The following is a 27,074-nucleotide window of genomic DNA, read 5'->3' as shown; positions in this document are numbered from 1 at the left end:
TTGACAAATTTTAATGTTTATTATAAGAAAAACAAACCAAGACATCAGGGAGTACAGAGTGAAATTGACTTGGGGCGACAGAACACTGAGTGCCTCACTCCCAATATATTAATATACACAGCTACTAGAATATGTACAATATGTCTGAAACAATACTGAAGACTGATCAAACACTGTGGATACGAAATCAAAGAAAACTAACATCTGTGCTGGAAATATTTTAAACTACTGAATTCCTGTTGAAAAAGAAGAAGAAGAAGAAGAAAAACACCAAACACCTTCCCAGAATGAAATAATCAGAGAACTAGCTACAATAAATTCTGATAGATAACGTTGAATAACATTCATCACACCTAATCTGCATTCACACACTCAGATATTATAGACCACATACACTGTACACTATCATACTAACAGTCACATCTATCTCTCTAAAGCAACCAGAACAAAACACAGGCTCACTGCAGCAAAGAACTCTGGGAAATTGAGTTTAGTGGTTTAGTGGTGAACTACTTTATCTCAATTAGCTCCCTCAGTTCAAAGGAATGTCGAAAATTGTCATTCTCAAAACTCATTTTCACATGAACACACACACACACCAATACAAGTGTTAAGATACAGTACAGATAACAAAACACTATACACTTACAAACAATACTGAAAGTTGTACTCAAACTTTACATATGTCTTCCTATTGTTTCCTGTCAATGTGATTTTGGTTTGAGCCATTTTACAAATTCAATTTCAGCATTTATATGAAAACGTTCAATTAAACAAATACTTAGTGAAAGTGGGAAAATAACGCAATGCTGCAAACGTGGTAAACTGATGGCTTGATAACACAAAGAGCTGGTTAACACTTTTCTATCATCACTTTGTAATAACTAACACTAGCTCCATTGTTAATGGCACTATATTTTCCTCACTGTTTGTACTACACTTCTGTCTCACAAGTGTCAGCAACTAATGTCTCTGATGTTTAACTGGGAAAATACACATCAAATAAGCCTCAGTGTTTCCATCAACATTTGCAAAAACGTCATTAAATGTACTCTCATGTATACATGTATGGAACACACATCATCATGATCATCTCTTTTTCTACATTTGCCTTTCCACAGATCGATCAAAGTCTGCAAGAGGTGACAACTGTAAAGTCCACAGCTCTATATTTATTTTGTTCCACAAGACTTTTTCAAATGCTATGCAGTTAAAATCTGTTTATTGCAGATTTCACGAATGGCTTGTTGACACCTGTAGTGCTAATTAAAAATAGAATATACCTTTTCTTAAATGTCCTTGAAGAAAAGAAAATGTGCAGCAGTGATTTGTTAACACAGTAGCTTCATTGGAACTAATGTATATAAAGTTACAAAGATACTGTATGAAACTTAGTTTGGACCTTGGTTCTGATGGTCAGGTCAGAAAACACTGTAATTCAAACTAAACTGCCTCCTTAATTATGTTTTAATAAGGAACATAGTGGGCGGACACACGGCAGAAGGAAGCTGGTCCAATCACCTTTTCTACCGCAGGAACTTTTCTCATTTACCAGGGATTTTGAAAAACTTTTCCTCAACCCCAAATTTTCACCCAAAGAAGCCGACGTACTCACGACTAAGGACTAGGTTACAGGAACTCTCGAAGGGTGGGGCTGTTTGCTGAGGGACGCTGATTGGTGGAACACATTTTACAGCCATTTAAGGCAGTGCAGCTGTAACCCACCTTTAAACAAGACCCTTAAAAGAAGTCATATTCATTTCAAAAATATGGAGCAAAAGAAAAGGACCTATGACCTAAGTGGACAGACGACAAGGTCCAGGCTCTTTAGAGTGTCTGTTCAGAAGGTCTCTGAATCGGTGACATGAAATGGCCAGGTAAATAATAGGTATAATAATAAAGTGTGATGTTGAACTGATCTTGAACTCATTTGATTGATGGACAACTTGCAAGTTTTTGTTGTACGTCAAGGTCACTATTAGTGATATGTTAAAAACAAAAGTTACGTTTCCTTGTTTGGAACCCAATTTACAAGACACAGTTGGACACAAAGATAAGTTGTTAACATGATTTTATAAAATCTCTGTACTATACTTTAGGTTGGGTTCAGTATTTGAGTTGCCAACATTACTTCACTTCTCACTGGTAGACAACCACTTTTTCTACAACAGTAAGTCACCTGGAAGAAAATCTTCTTCTTCCTGTCTTTGGCAACAAAAAAGGCACAGCTGGTGTTTTCTTATAATTTGATATTATTCTTCTTCTCCAAATAAACACAGAGGTTTCAACACAGCCTTTTGGCAGAACCCCCTCTGAACAACATTTATCAACTAGAAAGATCAAACAAATGAAATACAATTAACCAAGAAAAAAATAAAATAGACAAATCCTACACTACAGTTTCACCCTAACCCTATCTCCAGTGTGGGTTAATATATGAACAAGAATAATTGAGACACAGACACAGTGCTTTACAATAATAATATTCATAAAAATCTCACCGACAGGAGAAACTACCAGGACTGAAGAATTTGTGAAGAAGGAAATAAAGATGGTGATAGCTCTGACACCACTGCATAAAAAAGAAGTGAGTCACAAGGTCTGACACAACATTTTGGTCAAAGAGGATTTACAAAGATGGATGAAACTAAGAAACTAAGAAACTGGCATTGAGAAGTCTGTGTTCACTATGACTGAAAGGTTCTGGCCACATGAAATGTTTCAAGCCATTTTCTATTCCATCTCATAGTGTGCTATCATTTCCACAAAGCAAACTAACCATCTGACCACAGTCTCTGCCAGTTTCCTAATTTCTTGGAACACAATACAAGACCATCGGCTTCTCATGTCAATCTATTGCCTTTCCAGAGATGAACAAACGTGTTAACAACAAATAGTATCAGAATGGTACATCCCAGCGACCCCAGCTCACTGATTAACGTGGGGCCTCAAGGCTTGAAAAAGTCCCTCAAAGGAGGGTCGGTTGGGGATATCTCGACTCCAACAACGCATCATTAGCTCGAAGAGAGATGGTGGGCAGAGAGGAGGGGCATAAAGAAAAATCTACAAGAGAGTAAAAAACAAATTCCTTAGTTATATTAACTTGACATGACACACTGAAGTGTACTGTGCTGTATTCTTTGAGGGTGGGTTCGATTCATCTCACCTGTCTGCCCTGGTTCCTGAAGAACTCACCAGAGTTCTCTATGACTTGTTCGTCAGATAGCAAGCTGTAGGGCTGCTCCTTACACAGAGTGAAGATCTCCCACAGGGTTACACCAAATGCCCACACGTCACTGGCTGTGGTGAACTTACCCTGAGCAGAATGAAGGCAGGGACATGATTGGACTTCAGTCAAGATTAGGGATGAGTGCTTGGTGATTTGCTTGATTATAGAAAGTCATGAAAAAAGGGGCGTCAATGAAATAATTTCATCGTCATCATTGACAAAAAACACAACACTACCTGATCTCTGATGCATATATCATCACAAAGATGAACCAAAGTCACGTATAATGGTGCACTGACACCTACTTTGTGTCAATCATATAATTCACTTGAGTTGAAATACTTGAGTGTTGTGTGTAAGTGTGAATGTGACTGGGCAAAGAAAGAGAGCGCTTGGCGTTACAGCTGTTACAGTAGCTGCAGGTGAATATTGTGTTTATCAGCAGTTGTGATGACCTACAACTGTGATTCAGGGGTGCTTGTGGGCGGGGCACCCCCTAACAGCTGATCAGCTACACCTGCATGCTGCTCCTGAGAGGCTCTTTTTCTTCTTCATTTGGTACTGTGAACTGTTGGAATGTTTGCGAAACAAAGCCTAAATATGATTGACTAAATGTGATTGACCACTTCATCAATGCTCCCTCGGTTGAGACATTACATTTGTTTCCAAACAGCTATTGTTAGTTGCAGAGTGTTTTGACTAGCTCTGATAAAAGGACCAAGGAATGTACGCAAAAGCTGCCGATTTAGAACATCCAGGATGTTCTTCTGACCCCTTCAGGTCAGGTTGCTCCTGACAAATTTAATGTGGCTAAAAATGTGAGACTTCTACCCAAATTTGTGGAACCATTTTTTTAAATTGTATGAGCATGTTGCTGACATCTACCATTAGCCGGCTGCAGTGCACACACTTGATGCTGCAATGCACAGTGACTGGCCGCACGCAGGAGGCTTACTCAGCTCTAGGTACTGCTGAGAGTAAAACCTATTCATGTGTAAAAAATGCAGTACTGAAAGCATATGAACTTGTGCCAGAGGCATATCGCCAAAAGTTTTGTGGAATGTGTAAACGACCTGATCATAGTTATAATGAATTTGCACAAGAGTTATCTGTTCAGTTACTCGCTGGTGTTCAGCTTCAGAAATACAGAGGGTAGGGTAATGGATGGAATGGTTAACCTAAACTAATATTGGTGATGGAAATTTAACGTTGTGGATAACAGTAATTTGTATAACTTGAATGCATTTGTTGTGGCCTTTAAGTATATTATGTGTAAATATTGACCTAAACCGATGTTTAATTATAATTAAAAGTTATTTGAATTTGCTGAACTTAAACTCCTGGGGGATTTCATTTTACCTATGAGGCCTACTTTTACCTTGGGTACATTGCTCAGTGAAATAGTTAGTTTTTCCATTTGCGCCTCACCAGCAGGATGCTTTCCCAGGCCATCCATCGTATGGGAAGCACCGCCCGGCCCTGGATGCGATAGTAGTCGCTGCTATATAGGTTTCGACTCATCCCAAAGTCAGCAATCTTGATGGTGAGGCGTCGGTCCAGCAGGCAGTTCCTAGTGGCCAGGTCCCGGTGCACAAAGTTCAGAGATGCCAGGTACTTCATCCCTGATGCGATCTGCACTGACATGTGGAGGAGGTTGGACAGACTGGAGGGAGCAGGAGAATAAATTTGAGCAGAGAAGAAGTGAAACATCAAAGGAGGTGAAGATAAAGATCTGAATGCACATGTTCCTCTGAGAAACATAAGTTCTGACTGATTTAAACATGAGAAGTGGAGGATGTTATTTTAGCAGCATGTAAAACCTGTGTGTGAGGTGTATTAACCTGACTGAAGGGATGTTGTTGGCATGTGTCAGCGTGCTCTCGATCTCCCGCTGTGACAGAAACATGTTGAGATCTCCGTTCTCCATGTACTCGGTGACCATGCACAGCGGGTCAGATGACACGCACACACAGAGCAGTCGAATGATGTTTGGGTCGTTCAGGCGAGACATGATCTTAATTTCCTTCAGGAAGTCATTCCTGACAGAGGGAGTGACGAGAGGACACATTCTCAGGTGAAGACTATGTTGTCTACAGTGCCTTGAGATAATGTAGCTCATGATTTGGCGCTATACAAATAAAATTGAATTGAAGTCTTGAACTTAGACATTAAATATTTCAGATTCACACTTCAAACAAATGCTGGCTATGAATCTATCTACTGCAATTTCATTCAGGCAGTGATTGGAGCAGTGAGTGAACAGTGAAGTCACGAAGATGTGAAAATCTAGTATAGATTTAACTAAACAGTGCCCCCTGGTGGAAGAATAGCAGTCTGCTAAGCTTCTTGGAAGTAGTTTATCAGTGAAAACACGAGCCAGCTCAATATGATGCCTCATAGCTTTAAATGGCATGATATTGGGAAAGATCTTTAGAGTGTCTATTTGTTCTGTTTGTTAACAGTTACTTTATTAAGTACATTATAGTTACTAAGTGTAATACTCTGAAAGTCCCATCATCAACACCCACTCATTGATTTGGGGGGAAAAAGCAGCAAGATAGAACCACACAAATACCTGGCTTGGCTGGTGGCGTCGGCCCTCAGCTGTTTTACAGCGACAAGCACAGAATGGCCGTCTCTGTCAGGGAGGGGAGACCCCTCCCCTAGGAATTCTAGGAGACCCTCGGCCTCACACAGGTGGACCTGCAATAAATAAATACCTTATGCAGTCCTGGAACATTATACAAACTCAAGAAACAACAAAGTTCATCCAACAATTCAAGTTCATAAACTTGCCCCACCCAGAGCTCACCTCTCCAAACTGCCCCTCCCCCAGCTTTTCCCTGAATATCAGCTGCTGCCGTGGGAACTCAGCAGCAGAGATGTCCTTCCTGGTGAGAGAGTCCACAGTGAGAGCGGGGACAGCGTACATGTTGCTGCCAGTGACACCCTGCAGACGCACAATGTCTGTCTCTGCATAGTGTGGCGCGTTGTTATGGAAACACTGGTGTGGGGTGCACTGGGTGACATCAGGCTCAGCGTAACCTCCTCCACATGCTGATGGTAGAGAGAGGTGTGTCTTTAGTTTTCAGTCTGTCCACCCGTCCATACTAAAAGTTGAGCATGAACCATAGTGGACCAATTTATACTGCACATATGTATATCAATATACTGTAGTTATATCATCAATTATAACAAACCTGGAAATGATTAGACTATTGATCAGCACTGGAGGATTTCTCAATAGAAATTATGTTTTCACTTTTCTGTTTTACCAAGAGACTTTCACACATGTCAAAGACACATGTTTCTTCCAATCATCTGCATCAATCTGCAAGTATTTTGGAGAAAGCCTGCTCCTTTCCCAGCAGCTTCTGAGGAACCCTTCCCAGATGTTTCTGTAACAAACCATCTGGATCGACTAGTTAGTGCTCCACATTTTAGTAGGACAAAATCTCATCACGTCTCAAGGATAAACAGAAAAGGTATAATAACCATCCAGGGCCACACGGTTGGTGTAGTGGTTAGCACTCTTGCCTTTGCAGCAAGAAGACCCAGGTTTGAGCCCCGGTTGGAACAAGAGCCTTTCTGCATGGAGTTTGCATTGTCTCTCCATGTGTGTGTGGGTTCACCGGCTTCCTCCCACAGTCCAAAAACATGCAATATGGGCATTAGGTAAGTTGGTCACTCTACAGTAAATTGACCATAAGAGTGAATGGTTGTTTGTTGTGTGTGGCCCTGTGAAGAACTGACAAACTGTCCAGGGTGTGACTATGTCAGCTGAGATTGGCACAGCACCCCCGCGACCCTACAGTGGAGGATAAAGCAGTAGATGATATCACCATCTTCTTAATGCTTATCCTTCGATGATTGATGGGGATGCCAGTTTATCACTCAGGGCCAACATACTCTGAGAAACTCAACACAAACAAACACAATAGGACACAACATGTGTCATAAGGATTCAAACAGATATCCTTTTAGCTGTGAGGTAATCTGCTGCACCATTATGCAGCGTTACAGGCATCTAATCATCATGTGTTCATCACTTGTAGTAGAAGAAAACACTTAAAAATGTAATTCAAGATTTTTTTGAAACACACAGAATTCAAATTTAATTACTGACAGTCTAAACTCAAACACAAAGCGTAAAAGCACACAACATTTTACTTCCAGGTTTCTCAGTGTGAAATGTTACCATACAGCTGATACTAACTAATGCTACACTAGTGGAAATGACTTATTCTCTAAAGGCAGTGTTTGCTGATGTGCAGCAGACCAGCTGTTTATGGAACAACAAAGACATGGGTGGGAATAACAGTTCTTTAAAAATGTGTTCTTGGATTAGTGCATAGATAAGTGTACTTGTGATGCCCAACTGGGCTTTTATTGCAATAGGAGGCATTTCTAATAGTGGTGTTGCGTTGGAACATCGAACTACCTTTCGCTAACACTACACCACTGAAATCACTGAACACCAGTGGTCGAACAACAGAACGGCTACTTTAGAGCATGGAAGCATAGAATTGTTTCTGGCTAGTGTATTATAGTTTTCCCATCACAACACACGTCAGCATGCAGTTAATTCCAAAGTACTGTAGCTTCATGGGTGAGAAGTGAATGAAGACAAGCCATCGTCTTGTCTCAGAGATTTTTGAATGTTTAAGTGACTGTCTTCACACTTCTCTGCTCTTACCACACAGCCAGCCACGCCATGTGACAGGAAGTCAGCAGGTCATAGAGAGGATTACCAAGGAGAAGAGCTGGAGGAAGAGGAGGAGGAAGAAGAGGAAACGGGCACAGAGAAGAAAAGGAGAGAAACACTGCAGAATGAATGAGCTTTTACTTTTTCAGTTTCAGTGAGAAAATGTGGAAGAAAAAGAGAAACAAAAACTATATTAGAGGAAATAAAGTGAAGAGCTGTTAATGAGTGATGGTGACAGAGGACTGATATCTGACCTGCTTATTTAAAAAAAGTGCAGCAATTTGTCTACAGGACTCCTCTGATCCTTCAGTGTTGAAGGCATCATTCTCCTGGTGCACCGTCCCTACATTTATGATTGTTATGACTAAACTGAAGTCAAAAGAACAAAAAACAGTAACAATCAAACAACCTTTGTTGCAGTGTGTGCTCACCTGAAGCCTCTGCACTCTGTGACAGCTCTGGCAGCTTGTTTCTCAGCATCGCTGGGTTCTGGTACTGTGGGTCCAGCAGGAAAACCCTCTCATAGTGAGGGTCAGTGTTGGCAGGGCCTGAGGAAACATTACAGCACATGAATGAATACATTATTTATTCATTTATTAACCTTGATTTAACCAGGTCAATCCCATTGAGATTCAATATAACAATGTAGCAATGTATTACTTTAATATACAAGTAATGTGTACATGATTACATGTTTAAAGTAACTCAACCAACACTGCTGATGACAGGTGGAAGCAGAATAATAACTTCAACATCAACATAAATCACTAAAAACTATGCACTGCAGCTTTAAGATACTGTACTGACACTGACAGTCAGTACCTGATAGATCCTCATAGATCAACTATGTTGCACCAAAGAGAGTTGTTGATCATCTGCTGCCTCCAATAGTAAGTTCAAACAAGTTATTTTGTGATACTGGTGTTAGAAATCCTGACACAATCAGCAGATTTTCTCTGCAGACTTTGGAGCAGCGAGTGAGCTGTTTATAAAGCAACACAAAGTGCTTTCTTTATGGAAAAGGCTGTGCAACGGTGAGATGAGGTATTCAACATATTCCTGAGAGAACGTCTTGTGAAGGGGACACATGGTGGCTGGAGTTTGCATGTTGTCCCTGTGTGTGAGTGGGTTTTCAGAGGCATTCAGAGGTTTACTGGACACTTGTGATGAACTGTCAGGGTTACTTTTGCCCTATATCAGCTGGGATTGGCTCCACTAGCCCCGCAACCTTCAAGTGGAGGATAAAGCAGTAGAAAATGGATGGATGAATGAATGAATGGATGAACATCTGTGTCTTGTGCCTGCTTGTTTTATGCTGGTTCTAGACACATGGATGCACAGAGAACTCAGCTCTGACTATGTGCCTATAGCTATATTTAAAACACTGAGTGAGTGAATGAGTTAGGTAGTTCCATCATCTTTATTAAACAGCAGTGGGTGTTACACAAATTAGAACATTCAGTAACTTCACTGATTCAATGATTAAATTGGAAAATGTATGCAGGAAAACCTGAGTGAATAGAGCCAACTTTCGGACTGTAATCACTGTAAACATACTGAAAATCAAATCCAGCTTCACCTTTTCTAATTCTACTGTTTCAGCATTAAAAATATCTGCTGTTGACAACCTGAAGGGCCGTGTCCAGAGCGGGGGGGCACAGGGGGGGTCTGCAGGATGATGGTGTCACTACAGGATGACAGACGAACTGTCATTTCCTCATCATGGATGCGACGTGGAGCCTTGGAGAGAAGACACAGGTCAATCAAATGCATCTTTTATTTAACAGTACAATCAAAAATAGGAGCAGTTAAAAAAAAGGCATCACAAACTTCAGTTTCCATTTGCATTTGAGGACAGCTGCTGCTACAGTTGGGTCTCTTCTAGTTTCTGAAGAAATCACTTGACTAAAACAAAAAAATCCCATTTCTCAGTTTATCCTAAAGTTGCCTTGGGATTTCAAAGTTGTCTGTAATAAACATCACACCAACACAAAGCCACAGACTCTGATCTTACGTCCTAAAGGGGAAAATAAATGTCTAAACCTTTTTCTGTCTCTTGTTTGGTAAAACTGGTTTATACTGAACAGCTGTTCACATCTGCTGCTTCAAACAGATTATCACTCAACATGTGGCTCAAAGAACCACAGAGAGAAAACAATGGGAGAGTTTACAGGAGATTTGAATGAATCTATCAGCTTCTACTCTGAGACAGTCTGATTAGACCTGAGGTGATTTGAAAAAACAAAACAACACAACTCCTGAGAGCAGTTTCATTTTTCTACGAAAATAATACAAAATAGTTGATGAACATGTCGTCCCTCAGGTAAAGCTACAACAACAAAAACAAAGACAAGCTGTTCCGGCCATCATCACAAATTAGGATTTAGAAAACCTGGATTAGATCCTTCTAGGAAAAAGGTTCTGGACTTGGACTGTAACTTTTCCAAACTACAAGTAGGTGCTGACATGACTTAAAATTTAGGTGGAAATTCAAACATTCAAAATAAATCACATCGACTGTCGAAACAGAAAACTCACTCACCTTCTCCAGCACCTTACAGACGTACTGACACCACAGGATGAGGAAGATGATGATGACTAACAGCAGGATGATGGTAACCAGGCAGCCAATCAGAATGGCTGTGTTCCCTTCTGGAGGAACACTTGCAGATGGATTAGCTGCTGTGAAGAGAGAAGTGTCAATGAGATGAATGTGTGAGAAAGAATGTGGAGTGATTGTTAAAGCCCCCAAAACAATGGAAGTTTAGTTTTTTGTTCTATAGTAACATATTTTTATACAATTACAGAAGATGTAATACATTTTGATCATCACTTCATCCGTTTCCTCCGTATCCACTTGCTTTCAAAGCATATAAATACATTCCACCATTGTACAGACTTTTCCAACAAGAAAATTAAAGTTAATTGGTCAATTGTTCACAAGAGTCCACTGAGAAATTTGGTGATTTTACATAGCAGCGTACAGGAGTTGTGGATCCACTGCTGCCTCCATCACTGTTATGCTTTGTTTTGTTAGAACAGTGTTTGCAGTCCTGAATATGGATCTACAAAAGTAACTTAAACTCACCAAAACAAGGCAGCTGTAGATCTGTGAGCTAAAGATGATGATTTGTTTTTCCCTAAAAAGCAACACCTACTTCCTAGTTTCCAGTTGGAAAAGTCTGTCTAACATCTGTCACACTGACACTTTTTTAATCACACCTGTCTCTGGTATTGGTGTCACAGTGCTCTCCTCACTGGCCAGAGGGGAAGTCACCACCAGGGTCATTTGGGTCGGGAGTATGGTGTCCTCTGAAGGACAAAATACTGGATGTTATTTTAGCATGTGTGTGCCTCCATGTGTTGTGTGTGTGCACATGTATATGCATTACCTGACTGAAAGGAGATCTCACTGAACATCATCCAAACGTCAGCAAAGTAAAAGCGGCAGCGCAGAGACTTGGCGGTGCGGCGGTTCAGAGGCACAGTGACATAACGGGCACTCGGGTTCCTGTCGTCCAGCACTGTCTTGAACACCACAGGCTCTACCTCCCAGCCGGCAATGAGACGGGGTTTAAACCAACAAGACACGGAGGAGAAGATCTTGACACCACGGGAGAACATGTTATTGCTGTGAACTTTCATGGATGTGAAGTTCCGCTGCCGGTCAAACACAAATTCCATCTCAACGTATCCCTGAGTTCCCAGCGAGTCGTTCCTCCAGCCCAGGTAGTCGTAGCCTGGCCATACGTTGTACTGGCGCGTCAGTAGAAAGTTGTCCAGGCCAATTACGCCGTCTGTCAGCTGACCCAGTCCACCAAACAGCCTCCTAATGGATGACATGACTGTCAGTCACTGAAGCAGATCAGAAAAACAGGCATGAGTGTGTGCGACATGCCTTCGCTCGTGTGCTCCGTCGTACGTGGAGTCATTGAGGCTGGCACTTGGATAACCAGGCGGCATCATGAGCTGACCCTCTGGAGCACTGTAGGAGATCAGACCATCTGCCGGAGATTAAAGAGGCAGGATGTCAAGTTTTATCCCCCAACTTCATGACACATGTGAGTGTGTGTTTGTGTGTGTCACACCATCCCATGGACATCCGTACAGCTCCACTCTCATGCAGACGGTGGTCGACAGCTTGGTGACGGGGATCAGACGGATGTAGCGAGTGATAATCGGAGGATGAAGGTCGTTGATGACGGAGGTGTAGGCATTTTTGTTAGCGTCCATCACCTGCAAACAAATACCCCAGAGGTGAGAAACAAAAAGCAGCATCAGTAAACAGGGCTGCAAACCAGTGTTGAACAGGACTCATGCTATTGTTACCAGGGCTACAGCGATGTTTGTTGGAGTTGCTGAATCTTAATTGAACGCAGTTGAAGTTAAAGACATAATGGTCTTTTGAAGTGGTTTGACGGTGTGTGCCATATTTCATCATCTATATCATATCATATCTATCATATTTTATCATCCTCTAAATGGGAATATCATTTACATCAACATATACGTTACAAATGCACATCATGTGCTGCTTAACAAGACCTGAAATTAGTGATTGTAACCATTAACTCTTTGGAAAATATTTACCAATGCCATAATTCCAGATCAAAACACATTAGTGAACAATGTTTGTCATCAGAGTCTGATTGTTTAAAGCGGCCATAGCGTGGTCCTATCTCACTTATAGATATGGAGGTGTACTCACAAACATGAAGTCGTTTTTATAGTCAAAAACCTCCTAGTCGCTGCAAACGAGCCGATGTAAATCTCTCATCACTGACGCTTTCGTCAGCCGCGCTGTTTCAGACCAAAACCACACCCACAGAACGCCGACTGTCTTGTGATTGGCCAGTTACCTGGAATTGACGTAATTGGCACGTCAGCTCTCAGACCCGCAGCTCCCCCTCTGGACAGGCAGCTGCACCACTAGCAATTATCAAAACATTGAGTAATGCCGTCGTCACGGCCCCTCGCTATAATCCCTCACCCAGAGTCAGAAGACACTGGGACAAGTGAACCACCATCATCGCAAAGACTGCTGCAGGACGCCTGTAGCTTGGATAACGCTGTGGTTATTGAGATGATAAACACACATACATGCAAATGAGTGTGTAGCTTAGCCTGTAGCCGGCTATTGCTAATGCTAAACGACAAAACAAGCACACAAAGCCTTTTTTACGTAAAGTGTAAAAAACACTTTACGGTTTGTAAAAATTGTAATATACGTATTGTTGGCACTGCTCCTTCCTTTAGGTGAAGTTTGGTGCTACTTTCAACCGTAGAAGAAGAGGAAGAACTACTCTCGTTGTAGCTGCTGAGTGTATCGGTTGTACGGACATGACATGGTAAAAAAATAAAATATAATGTGCCGACGAAATAACTATAACGTGTGCACAAAATACTACTTTGTGGCCACGAAGTAGGTATAATGCACACTAAATGCTAATTAATAATATTACCATTACTGGACACCTGGGTAAGCAAATCGAGCGGTGTTGTTATTGTTGTACCTGCGCCGGTAAAGAAACCTGCCTCTCAATATTCTGTTTAAATGCCTCTCGGTAATAATGGTTCCTTGCAATGACAGGCTTTTCAGAATGTCTTTGTAACTCATTCCCAGCCTAAAATAAAACTCTATCACGCTATCGCTGTCTATCGTGTCCACCTTAGAGGAGGTGTGCTCGATTTGCTTACCCAAATGTCCAGGAATGATGATTTATTAATTAGTATTTTGGGTGCATACTTCGTGGCCACAAAATAGTAATCTGTGTGCACGTTATAGCTATTTTGTGGGCACAATTATTATTATTCTTTTGACCATGGGACTCTGTACAATCGATACGCTCAGCATCTACAACGAGCATAGTTCTTCTTCTTCTATGGTTGAAAGTACGTCACCGGATGTGCCCGGACTAGGAGGCGCTGCTGTTTAGAGGAGTGGTGAAATTCGACAGTGACGTTATTAGTCAACGGAGGTGCCGTTCCGCTTCGTAGAGCTCAATCAAACCCTGCACTCTCAGCAGTGGCTGAACTGATTGTTATTAACTTTCAAGGCTTCATAGACGAGGTAATGACGCAGATACACACCCAAACGCAGCGTTAATTGGCACTTCCGGGCTATGGCCTCTTTAACAATAACTTGCTTGTTTTCTAAACTCAAGAAAACAACCAACAAGCTTTCATGTTTTTAAAAGCTGCTGGAAATCTGTTTAAACTGCGTCCTAGTGGCGTTTCCATGACAGCCAGGGACCTCGAAGGCTGACAGGAAGCTGGTTTGAGTGCCATTTCCTTTCATGTGTGTGAAATAACCTGAAGCAGTATTTTTTTTTTCCTTCCCTTCCTCTTTCTCCCAGTCTTCACTCCATCATTTTGTTCTATCGCTCCATCACATCTTTCCTCTACATGCTCTCATCCATTCTTTCTGGTTTCCTGTTTCATTGTCTGTCTCTCACTGCTCCACTCCGACCACGTCACCACTCACTGGGTTTCCCAGGCGGTTCCTCCAGGACTTCCACAGCAGACCATCTCTGCTGTAGTTGAGCCGGTAGGCTCGGGCGTACTCTTTCCCAGAGTTTCTGGCGTATCGTCCCTGAGTCCCCACCACTGTCAAGAAGGTCAACCTGCCTAGGTCAACCTGAAGAACACAAAAGGCTTCTGTCAAATCACATACCACACCAACAAGCCAGACACAAACTAAAACAAACTAAAACTCCTTTATTTTCATGTGTGATATTCAAAGCCTCTCTCACAGGTTAGTGATCAACAGTTCATTCAAACATTTTATCATAACCTAACTCTGTGTTTACAGTCTTTGCTAATTCTGTTGCATGACTGGAGATTTTGACCGATCACCAGACAGTTCAAAGAGAGGAAGGGCGCTGCTATTGGCTGCTTTACTACAACTACTCTGCATCTTTCAGAGAAATGGGGAGGGAGAGAGAGAGAGTGAGAGAGAGAGAGAGAGAGCGAGAGAAAGGTTACTTCATGTCATCTGTCACTTACTGTTAAAGCACATCTGATGAGAGCTCCACAAAACATTTTTCTTTACTAACCTGCTAATAATGCTGCCTACTCGTCTGTTTGGTCACATGTGACGAACAGGGCACATTAGACTGTTTGAAGTTATTACCACATGGAGAATATCTTTATATTCATTCAAGCATGACTTTTAGAAAAGGTGACAGCCCTAGTGACCCAGGGAATGACGTGTGAAACCAGGATTAATTTAGCTCACTTTCATGTCTATTGGTGGACATCTAAATGGTTATTGTAGCAGTGATCTGGATGTTTCTGTCTCTGATTGGCTGGGGTAGCCGAGTTTTTGCAGACTCAGATCACATTTCCAGCCAGTCTGTCACACATGGGTGAGTCTTTGAATTGTTCACACATTATATTCATTATCTTTTCAGTGTCATGACTCGCTGCTGGTTTAAAAGCCTCACTGTGACTCCGTTTGAGACTGTGCTTTCTTTCTTTGAAGTGGTGGACAGAGACAAACCTGCAGGTACTGACTGTCTGAAGGCTCCAGCTGTCCCTCAGGACACCACGCGCCATCGCCCTCCTCACGATTGAACCTGCAAATGCACACATGGTTGATACGTACATCTACAGGTTCTGCAGTCAGAGGCATGGAGCATTTCATCCTCTGAGTCTGATTCACTCGCTGGTTTAGTGTCTTAGGAAATAACTAACTCACTATTTTTAGTGCATGAGTGTGTTTATGCTGACAGCAATCTGAATGATGATGTCAAAGGTTAAAAGGATGATGCTTCTCACACTCACCCTTCCCCACCACTGGAAGATCATACTTCATAAGGTCAAAAACAAATAGAATGGAGACACTGTTTGTTTATGTGTTTGTATCTGGGACTGAGCAGCAGTTCTTTTCATGTTTGTTTCAGTGTGACATCATTGTAATAAAAAAAATGTTCATTCATTCAAACATCACAGTCCAAGGTCAGTGAAGTGTTTATTCTGTATTGTAATATAATTTGATATTACAGCTGATCAAATGTATATAAAGTCATGTAAAGACAAACAGTGAATGAGAAATAATATACATTAAGTAAAATACAGAGCAAATGTTTACACTCTCAAATTAAAATATACTAAAAAAGTGTAATGTAAAAATGTTACATTGCACTGAAATGAAGTGCATAATAACAACTTGACTAAAGTCAAAGACATCAGAAGGATTGAAGTTTTTGTTAATTCATTCATAGTCAGTGGGTGGAGAGGATGTGAAATATAATGACAAAATAAAAGCACAAAACCAAAGAGCAAAACAAAGTCAACATCATTTAGAGTCACCGTCACACTGACCTGGCGTAATGTGGTGCTGTTGTCTCATACCACTGGCTGGATGCTGTGATGTCATCATCTTTGATCCGCCCATCCTCCATGCCCAACGCATATCGACAATGTGCTGTAACACACACACACACACACACACAGTGAGGACTCCTGGATGTGTTTGTGTGTGTGTGTGTGTGTGTGTGTGTGTGTGTGTGTGTGTGTGTTTTCGTACTGGGGTCAATCTGTCCAAAGGCTGCTATAGCTTGAAGGATCAGCAGCAGGAAGAGGTGCATGATGGTCCACCGATCACACCAGCACACACGCTACATCTCTGAGAGAGAGAGAAATGTTACTTTGTGTGATTTTGAGTTGAGACAAAAAGTTTCATCTTCTACCACCAAACATTAATTCAGACAAAGCATCACACAATAACACATACACATACACAAACAAAACATTTTAGTTTAAAAATTATTTTCAGTATCTAGTATAGGTGTGTCAAAATATCGATTTGGTGATATTAAATTAAATTAGTCCTTCATCAGTCCCGCAGGGGACATTCCTTCTCTACATTTAACCCATCGTCTAACAGGGGTGTCAAACTCAAATGACCTAGGGGGCCAATGAGCATCTAGTCTGGTCAAGCAGGGGCCGACATAGAGGAAAAAAAGTGGAAAAAAAACAACTACTTAGAAGCAGGTGGGCAATATAAGATATTCATTATGATATTGACAGAATTGCAAAGTAAAAGTGCTTGTTTTGATTTAAAATGATTCACAATAAAAACACATTTATGATGCACAAAAATGGAGAATTAAACATTTAGCAAATAATGACAAGGATAACTGTGATTAAAACAGCTTAAATATATATTATTTCATGTGGAGTGTAATACATTTAATAAATGTCTTATTACTATTATAATAATATTGCCGGCAAATACATTTAGTCTTATATTCTGTCTCTATTCCATCACCTCACACAGTGGTGGGCGGGCATGTAATCGATTGGAGGGCCACCAGTTTGACACCCCTGCTTTATGAGAAACCTTCCTAGAATTAGGAGCAACAGACAGCCACTGAGCAGCGCCTAGGAAACCATGGGGTTTGGGTACGTGGCTCAGGGGTACCACAGCCCTTTTTTCACCTGGTGGGGACTCAAACTAGCAACCCTCCAATTACAAGCCAAGTTCCCTTTTTAACTTGGGCTCGGGCTCCCCATATACATCTTCATCCTTCCTCATGCAATATGATAATCAATACGCCTGGGCAAATATTGATATTTTATCAAACTGTCCAAATTGTAGAAAGGTTTTACCAGTGTAATCTTGCATTTCCCCTACAGGAATGAAAACAAGGTACATCTTATCATCTCATTGGTGTCTTGTCTTAACCTACCATTATCATATTGTGTCTTTAGCTTACTAAATATCACACTGTAAACTAGTTTTGTATTTAACTTCTATTATTGCATTACATATTTTCTTTATCTTACTTCATACTGTATCTTAACCTTATTGTTTCTTATCTTAATCTTATCATCTAATTGCATTGTAACACAAGTTAAGTGTTGTACAATAATATTATGTTTGAGCAACAATTTGTACAAAAGATGTGCCCAAATTAGCTACTGCCATTCAGTTTAGTTATTTATGTTCACATTTTAGATGTAATGACTTATGAGAACATGTTTTGGGAACACAGCTCTACAACTAGAGCTACATGTTCACTGCTGTTCTGACATCAAATGAAAAGTTCCTGTAGTTGAACACTGCTGAAAATTGGACTAATGCACTGTATACGGTGCAGACACTTCACTGGTGGTCTGTGTGTGTGTGTGTTATTGCTGTTGAAGTGGAGCACTTTATGAAAGCGAAACACAAACAGCAGCCCACTCACAGAGCTTATGCAACACTGACACACACAAACACATAGAGAACATGTTTTTTTTTGTTGTAAATCTTAAAATCTTAAAAACCTAGGTTTGTGCAGCTTTTCCTCTTAAGACACTGCACTGACGGCTCAAACAAAGCATTATCCCTAACCTTAACCATAACCAGTTAATCCCAACCCTTACCTAACTACAGTTCAATATTGGCCCTAAACCTAACCAGTTCATCAAGGTTAGGTTTTAGTCTTGATGAGGACTACTACTCCTGACAAGGTCAGTGTTTATGCCAGAAAAGTCCTAAAAAGGTAACAAATACAAGTACACACACGTTTGCACTGCTTTCATAGTGAGGACACCCACAGACATTCCTTAACCATCACAACTAAATGCCAAACCCTAAAACCAAGTCTTACTTAACCCTCTTTTAAGGGGTAACAGAATGGGAGGACCAGTCAAAACATCCTTACTTCCCTCATTCAAAAATGTTTTGGTCCTCACAACGATACCTATACAAGTAATGTGTAGGACATTGCAAGTGAACTGAAGAAAGCGTTCATCTCCATCATTATTGTATTAATCTGAATAAATGGTCATCAAATGTAAAAGGCATTAATCCTCACCCTGTACTTTTTGGTTCTGGTCCTGAGAGTGGGATAGAGCAATGGTTCTCAAACTTTTTCTGTTGGGCCCCCCTTTGGAGGAAGAAATTTCCTAGGGCCCCCCCGACTCCCACAAATTTATAACAATGTGTCAAGTATAACATTTATTTACATAATGAGTAAAAGTAATCATAGGAACATGACCAAGAGAACAGAATCCACCTAAATTGGCTAAAATTGCTGATGTTCGTTGTGGACGGTGGTGCAGTGAATGAAACAAAGTGACACAAACTTCCGTTTCCAATGATTAACCGTTAAAACAAAGAAAAGAAATGAATATATTGTTAAGGTAACATAAACTTTTACTTAACAAGGAGAGCCTTTTTTTGGTGGCTACAGTCATTTGTTTCTGTTGTACGCCTGCCTACGCCTGCCTGCAGAGAGAGCAGTCACCTGTCTGTAATACACTTACGGTGCATGATCATAAACCATCTCTTTAATCTGAATGTCTGCGTTTGTCTTGGCAAGTTTAACAATACTTAAAAGTAGAAGACCTCCGTAACATCATCGACTGTGGTTTCCACTGGACTGAGAGACCGCTGAAAAATAATTGTTAAAATAGTGACCCTCAACCAGTCACAACAGTCACTTTTCTGATTGATCAATCCAGCCTGTTTTGCTTTCCCTCCATCTGCTTTTTTTCTCCTTCTTTCTCACTTCCTCACTCCTTATATCCACCCTAATCCCTCCCTCTCTCCTCCTTCCCTGCTCATATGTCCTCCCTCGTCCTCCCCCCTCTTTCTCTTCCCTCTTCTGTCAGAACAAACTGGAGCCAAAAGCCTCAACATTCCAAACATTCAACGCAACCCAGATTTGCCTCTCTCTTCTTCTCTCTCTCTCTCACCCAAAAACTTCGGAATCCACATGTCTCTCTCTCTCTCTCGCTCTCTCTCTCGTTGGGGGTGAGGGAGCCTGAGTTCACCCTGAACAAAACATATTGTTCAAAACTAAAGACCCAAAATATCCAAATACACTGTGCACATAAGGGAAAGTTTGTTGCTGCCGTTTACCTTCAACTATTACGCAGTATATAAATTATTAATATCATTAAACTAAATCATTGATTAATGATAACTTAAGAACATGTTCACCACTTCATCTCTCCATTTCCAACAGGAAAATTAAGTTTAGTGCTCAAGTGTTCAAGGTAAATCCGAAAAAGGTTTTTGAATATTGAAGTCACAAAATAACACATTTGAACTTACTGATAGAGCAGCAATGGATCAGCAACTCCTGTGTGCTGTGATATAAAATTATTGATTTTCTCAATGGACTTTGGTGCAGGTCAGCAAGCGGTTAGTTTACAAAGTGACTCAAACATTATAATATCTATATTATAGCATTCTGACCAGTTCAAACTTAATTTAGGGCATTTTGAATTACATTATTACATACATATTATTTTGAACTAGGACTAGTAAGAACTAACCAAATATCAAAAGTACATAGATATTACCTTTTCTTTTTCCTTTTATTCACAGTGTGTTACAAAACCTTGACCCCCGTGCCGCCTCCTCTCTCCCTTCTGCTGCAGCTACAGTTCCGGTGCCATCGGTCGCTATACCACCGCCAGCCGGAATGGTACCGGTATATCCTCCACGTCTGGGACCACTGGACAAGTTCTCCGGTGAATCCGGTAACTGCGCCCCTTTTTTGATAAACTGTGACCTGCACTTCCAACTGATGCCACAAGCATTTTCCACTGAATGTGCGAAAATAGCCTTCATCATCACCACATAGGGCATACACCACTATTCCCAAGGGGAGGGTTTATACACTCTCGTCTCCCGAACGCCATAATTCGGCCATCCTCCTCTCCAGCAGGGGCAGGCTTCTTCGTCGTGGCCAGAAAAGATGGTTCACTGCGCCCCTGTATCGTTTATAGCCCACTGAATGCCATCACGGTCAAGAATCGGTACCCCTTACCGCTAATGTCACTGCCTTCAAACAGTTAAAGGAGGCGTGGGTGTTCATGAAATTAGATTTAAGAAGAGAGGGCGATAAGTGGAAGACTGACTTTAAAGGCGACATAGACTGGAAGCTCCAATTAACGCTACGTTTGTGTGTGTGTATCTGCGTCATTACCTCGTTTATGAAACCCTAAAGTTTCAGCCACTGCTGAGAAAATAGTGTTGTATTGTTTTCCTGGGCTCTGTGAAGCGGATCGGCACTTCCTTAATTTGATGTCGTCATCAGAAATCCTCACCACCGCAGCGCCTCCTGGTGCGGTACTAGTCCGGGCACATCTGGTTGCGTACATTCAATCGCAGAAGAAGAAGAACTACTCTCGTTGTAGCTGCTGAGATGCAGAGCATCCACCGTGCCAGAGGGGGAGCTGTGTATCTGAGAGCTGGCCAATCTATTACGTCACTTCCAGGTACCTGGCCAATCACAGGACAGTGGGAAAGTGCTTGTTGGCTGGCCAATCACAACACAGTCCACATTCTGGGGGTGTGATTTTGGTCTGCAACTAGGGTGTTTTTGACCATGAAAACAAGTTCATATATGTAAGTAGACCTCCAAAACTAACATATATGTGTGATACAAGTATTCGATGTCGCCTTTAACACCCCCACCCGCCATTATGAGTATCTCGTCATGCCTTTCGGTTTAGCTTATGTGCCGGCCGTGGAACGATGTTCTATGCGAATTTAAACTAAATTGAAACTAACTGAAATATTTGGACGATATCCTGATTTTCTCACCTGATTTAGAGCCGCATGTAAAACACGTTCGCCTAGTGCTCTGCCACCTTCTCGACCACCAACTATACGTCAAGACTGAAAAATGCAAGTTTCACTCACTCACCATAACGTTTGTAGGCTTCGTGGTTTCACCGGAGAGAATAGAAATGGACCCGGCTAAAGTCCAAGCCGTAAGAGACTTGCCCACGCCCATGACCTGAAAATGGTCTCAGGTCACTGACTGGGCACACACCTCGCTGCTGACTTGTCATCCCGGGGCTAAGCTAACCAGCTACATCGTCCACCAGAGATTCTGCCATCTCTGGACCACGACGTAAAGGTCTGCACGCAGAATAAGACCTCCACCAGACCCCAGCAGGGACTCCTTCAACCCCTTCCAGTGCACAGCCGACCTTGGAGTGACATCTCGCTGGACTTCGTCACTGGCCTGCCCATCTCCAGGGGCAACACCACTGTTCTCACACTTGTCAACCGGTTTTCCAAGATGGTCCACTTTGTTCCCCTGACAAAGTTACCATCGGCCAAGGAGACAGCCAAGCTGGTGCTGGACCAAGTGGTCTGATTTCATGGGATCCCCCGGGATGTAGTCTCTGACCGGGGGCCACAATTCACATCAAGATTCTGGAAGGAGTTCTGTGACCTACTGGGAGCCACTGCCAGCCTCACTTCGTGCTACCAACCCCAGTCCAATGGGCAGACGGAGAGGATGAATCAGGACCTCAAGACCACCCTAGCTGGAGCGAGCACTTAATGTGGAGTATGCACACAATACATTGCCAACCACTGCTTCTGGTCTGTCTCCTTTTCAGTGTGCTTACGGTTACCAACCACCACTGCTCCATGAGACTGAGAAGGAGGTTACGGTGCCGTCCGCCCATGCCATGGTGAGATGCTGGCGCCGGGTCTGGTCCGGTTCTTCTACGAGGGTCGGCTCGAATGAAGTCTACAGGCCAGGGCAGAAGGTCTGGCTTTCCACCAAGGACCTCCCCCTCCAAGTGCTGTCCAGAAAGCTCGCTCCAAGGTTCGTAGGTCCATTTCCTGTTGCCAAGGTCATTAATCCTGTTTCTGTCCCTCTCCGTCTGCCCAGGTCGCTCCGAGTCCACCCCACTTTCCACGTCAGCAAGGTCAAACCCGTTCAAGAGAGTCCACTGAAATTGCACAACATATTTACTAGGTCAGATAGAGGGTTGATTAGAGCCACTGCGACTGAGCGCGCTGCCACGATGGACCAACCTGACCAAATGTGTCCAACAGTCATACATGTTCTGATGGTGGTAGGAAACCCACACATACATGGAGAGAACATGCAAACTCCTCAGGCAACAGTGCAAACTATTACCAGTGCTAACCACTGAGCCACCATGCCACCCCAGCCACAGGGGTCACATCTAGTGTACTCCTTGTGCCGGTACCAAGCCCGGGTAAATAGGAGGGTTGCATCAGGCAGGGCATCCAGTGTAAAAATATCAGCCAAATGCAGATCATCTACTGTAATTCTCCTGTTACTGGTATCTATTACCGTTCTTATGTTATGACTCAATGAAAAGAGAAACACAAATCTGCTATGTGTACAACCAATCACATTGCAAGCTGTTAGAATATTGTGGCACCGCAACACAGGTGCAACAATTGCTCAGTTTTCTAAAAAGGACTTTAATGTTATATAACAGTCACAACATGTATAACCTTGCCATATATACTCATTTTGGTATGGTTGACTCATTGAGCGCCTTTACACCTGGCATTAAAATGTGTTGTCTGTGATTGGATTACAATTCTCGTCACTTGTACACAAGTACAGGTGCACAGGTGTAAATAAACCCATAACTCATTGAGGATGGATTGTAATCTGATCTGCCAAAACACTTCAGGCTCCACCCTCAACAACCACGTGATATACAACATTGGCTGGGATCCCAGCAAACCGTGAAAGTGGCAAGAAAACTGCAGTCTCCTCAGTCGAAGACGACTTCTTCTCCTACTATAAAAAGCAAAGTGAAGTCCATACAATAATGCGACTTTACGTGCAGCACACAGGTTGTGACAACGCAGTCTGCTGCTGGAAATCTTTGCAGAAGAAGAGGGGGAGATGATGACGAGGGGAATGACCATGATCAGATAGCAATCAGATCTTGATGTGGACACTGGAGATGCATGTAAATAGGTGTAAATGCATGTGGTGAAACGCTGTCTGATCACAGAAAACACATTCTACAGTAATACCAGGTGTAAAAGGGGCCACTGTTGTTTCAGGTAGATGTTTCCATGCTTCCTGCATTATCAGAACATTTAAAGGGCACATGTGACCTTAGAGCAGGTAATGGGTACTAGGCACAAAGAGCTGGAGGCATGTGAAGAATGTGAGGAGCGCTTGATTTAACATGCAGAGCTTCAAAATGACGGACCATCCCTCAGCCACGGTGGTCATGGAACACACCTGAAAAACTGAACCTGATTACTGTGCATGCAGATATTTATTTAACGCGTTAAAAATGAACGCAGTTAACGTTGTTTGTTTTACTTCTGGTGGCTACATGGTCACATGTGCAGGCAAACCAAGCCATCCTGGTTACAGGACAGTCTACGGCGCAACGATGGATAAGGATGGACTTTTAGGAGGAAAGTTTCATTTTAAAAAGTTACCTGACGGCTTGTTGGACAAAACTTAAGTGTGTGTGTGCATGTGCTGTTAATCTCTCTCCCTTTTTCTCTCTGTGTGAGTTTGTGTTTTCTCTCTTGCCCTCCCTGACTTGTGTGCACCACCAGTGTTTTCTGTGTGTGTCACTCTCTCCTTGTGGGTGTCTCTCTCTCCCTCTCGCTTTCACAGCTCCAAGCAGGGCATTATGTCTGATCTTTACAGATCCCATAGCCTGGAAGTGCCAATTAACACTGCATTGCAGCTACAACGAGTAGTTCTTCTTCTTCTACAGTTGATAGTAGCAATATAAAGCAGGACACAGCACCAAACTTCACCTAAAGGAAGGAGCAGTGCCAACAATATGTATATAATTGTCTTTGTGTGCTTGTTTTGTCGTTTAGCATTAGCGATAGCCGGCTATAGGCTAAGCTACAGGCTAAGCTACACGCTACGCTTGTGTTTCACTTGCATGTGTGTTTATCATCTCGGTAACCACAATGTTATCCAAGCTACAGGCGTCCTGCAGCAGTCTTTCACTTGTCCCAGTGTCTTCTGACTCTGGCTCAGACTCCGGATCAAAAGCGTAAGGGATTACGAGATTACTCAATGTTTTGATCATTGCTAGCCAAATACGTCACTTCCAGGTAACTGGCCAATCACAAGACAGTCTGTGTTCTGTGGGTGTGGTTTTGGTCTGAAACAGCGCGGCTGACGAGAGAGTCAGTGATGAGACATTTACATCGCTTTGTTTGTAGCGACTAGGACGTTTTTGACCATAAAACGACTTCATGTTTGTAAGTACACCTCCATATCTTACATATAAGTGAGATAGGACCATGCTATGGCCGCTTTAATCGATCACCCACCACTTCGATCTGTGTTAGTTGTTTTTTTTTTTGATTCATGTAGTGCTTTTTTCTTTTGTATTTCTCTGTGAAGGTTTACTAACATGTTTAAAACACCAAGATAATTTTTGTGTTTATTCTACATTCATTCAATGATTTTATATATATAAATAAATAAATATCAGGAGCCATTTTGACTGTTTCCTGTGAATGTCTGTGCAACTGAGTAGATATTAGTTTACAGAGCTATAATGGGAGCATCATTACCTAGATCATAGCTTGATGAAAGGGTCAGATATTTTATATTACTTATTTTTTATATTTAATGACAGGGGTGTTTGTATGTAAGACATTTCCATCCATGCTTGAAGTCACACACACACACACACATCACTTTACTGGCTTCATGTTGAGCTCAGGAGGAGATCTGGATCCAATTATGATGGCTACAAATTAATTACAAGAAGCATAAATGTGTATTTTATAAGGACAAACCTGCTGAGGTTCACCTTAATTTGAGGTTTGATAAAAAACAAGTCAAACTATTTTTCTTCTTTGAGCCAAAGCAGCATTATTCATCGTGGCTATGACAGGATTAGCATTATAGGTCTCCAACGTTAAATGAAGCCAGCACAAACAAATTTGAAATTGAATGTGACACAGTTGAAGGATTTGATCACACTCAGATGTTGACCGGAGACACATGTGGCAAAAAGTCATGAACACGAAGCTACTGTTACACCTGAACACCTAGAAACACCTGGACACAGAAAAAGAACTTCTATGAGGATGTGAGTTTCAGGTCACATCACAAAGGGTGAAACAATCTTTGTTCCAGGTTTTTCTTTGAATGTAAACAGCGCTCCCAGTGTTCACAGTCTGAGTCAAACACTCTGAGACTCTGTAGCTTCAGGACTGCAGGCGACCCAAAGACTGGGATCACACATTTAACGATGCTACTTCCTTCCATGTCCTGTGACCAGATTGCATCCAACTCAAAAAATCTAATGTTTGATTGACTGCAAATGAGGTTGGGTCAGGTCTGTTACCCTCACACACTTGCCAACTCAACACAATAACATATTTCTGTGCCAACTAGCCATGCTGACTGGTGCAGACTCTGCCGAACTGTGAATTGTGGGTAAAATAGAGCAACAAATCTTATGTGTTCTCGGGTTTAGAGAGACTGATCAGCTGAATTAAAATACTACTGTACTATCTAAAAGTACTTTAGTACTCTGAACAGGTTGCCCAGTTCTTCCATTTAGTTGCTGTTTCCTACCATATTATTATTTCCATATTATTATTATTACTATGGCCTGAATAGATATAATGGTATAATATGATTTCTGTATTGTCAGTTATATTGTATATTGCCTATCAACACTAGGACTTTGTTATGTCTTATATTTTGACAACAATGTTTATATTATGTATGTATATTATGACAGCAGCCTTTTAAACCACCATTAACCGCACAGTGTCACAGATATAATGTTACTGAAATGTCAACTTCAGTGTAAAATGTGCGCCATAATGCTTGAACAGGTCTCAGGTCAGAGCTCAGGTGTCACATGTGTAGGCCTCAGTAGCAGCAGCAGCAGCAGCACTGATCCACCACCGCCGTTGTCATGCAATCTCAGTTTCAAGCTGCAGTCATGTCTCCCTGCTCACTGTCCTCCACTCTGTACACACACACACACACACACACACAGGTGCTGTAAAGTTGTTTACCTGTCCGCAGGGCAGCAGCAGCAGCAGCAGCAGCGGCGGCGGCGGCAGCGGCGGCAGCAGGAGCTCCTTTCCGGTTGTTTTTTTCCTGCCCCGGCGGCGGCAGCTCGTTGGGCTGTTGTCGGAGTCCAGGCGGAGCAGCTACAGGATCATGGTGGAAAAAAACCAACGGTCACTTTTGTCTCTGCGGCGGGTCTTTTCCCTTCTTTTCTGACTCCTTATAAACACCTTTTCAACTTTTCCTGAAACTGTGAGTTTGGAAGGACGTGAAAAAAAATGTTGTTTTTTTTACACAGTCCAAAGAGAGGAACACACAGAAAAAAGATAATGTGTATTTACATCACATCCCGTTTCAGAGGAGGAGGAGGAGAGGA

At 42.0% G+C, this 27,074-nt stretch overlaps 1 protein-coding gene across 1 annotated transcript; it reads right to left on the bottom strand.

The window, feature by feature from the left end:
* Positions 1 to 27,074, bottom strand: ddr2l (discoidin domain receptor family, member 2, like). Its single transcript, XM_044026285.1, is given in 20 exon segments — positions 1 to 3,063; positions 3,167 to 3,316; positions 4,658 to 4,892; positions 5,071 to 5,268; positions 5,805 to 5,932; positions 6,042 to 6,286; positions 7,926 to 7,939; positions 7,941 to 7,992; positions 8,366 to 8,482; positions 9,563 to 9,674; positions 10,477 to 10,616; positions 11,157 to 11,246; positions 11,327 to 11,763; positions 11,833 to 11,938; positions 12,023 to 12,170; positions 14,419 to 14,571; positions 15,436 to 15,511; positions 16,260 to 16,362; positions 16,465 to 16,563; positions 26,704 to 27,074. Coding segments are annotated over 19 exon segments (2,700 nt in total). The 5' UTR covers positions 16,526 to 16,563; positions 26,704 to 27,074; the 3' UTR covers positions 1 to 2,928.

This window comes from Solea senegalensis, linkage group LG5 (genome assembly GCF_019176455.1).
Source record: "Solea senegalensis isolate Sse05_10M linkage group LG5, IFAPA_SoseM_1, whole genome shotgun sequence".
Classification (NCBI taxonomy): Eukaryota; Metazoa; Chordata; class Actinopteri; order Pleuronectiformes; family Soleidae; genus Solea; species Solea senegalensis.
Note: the sequence above shows the minus strand (reverse complement) of the source record. Positions and strands in the feature narration are given on the sequence as shown.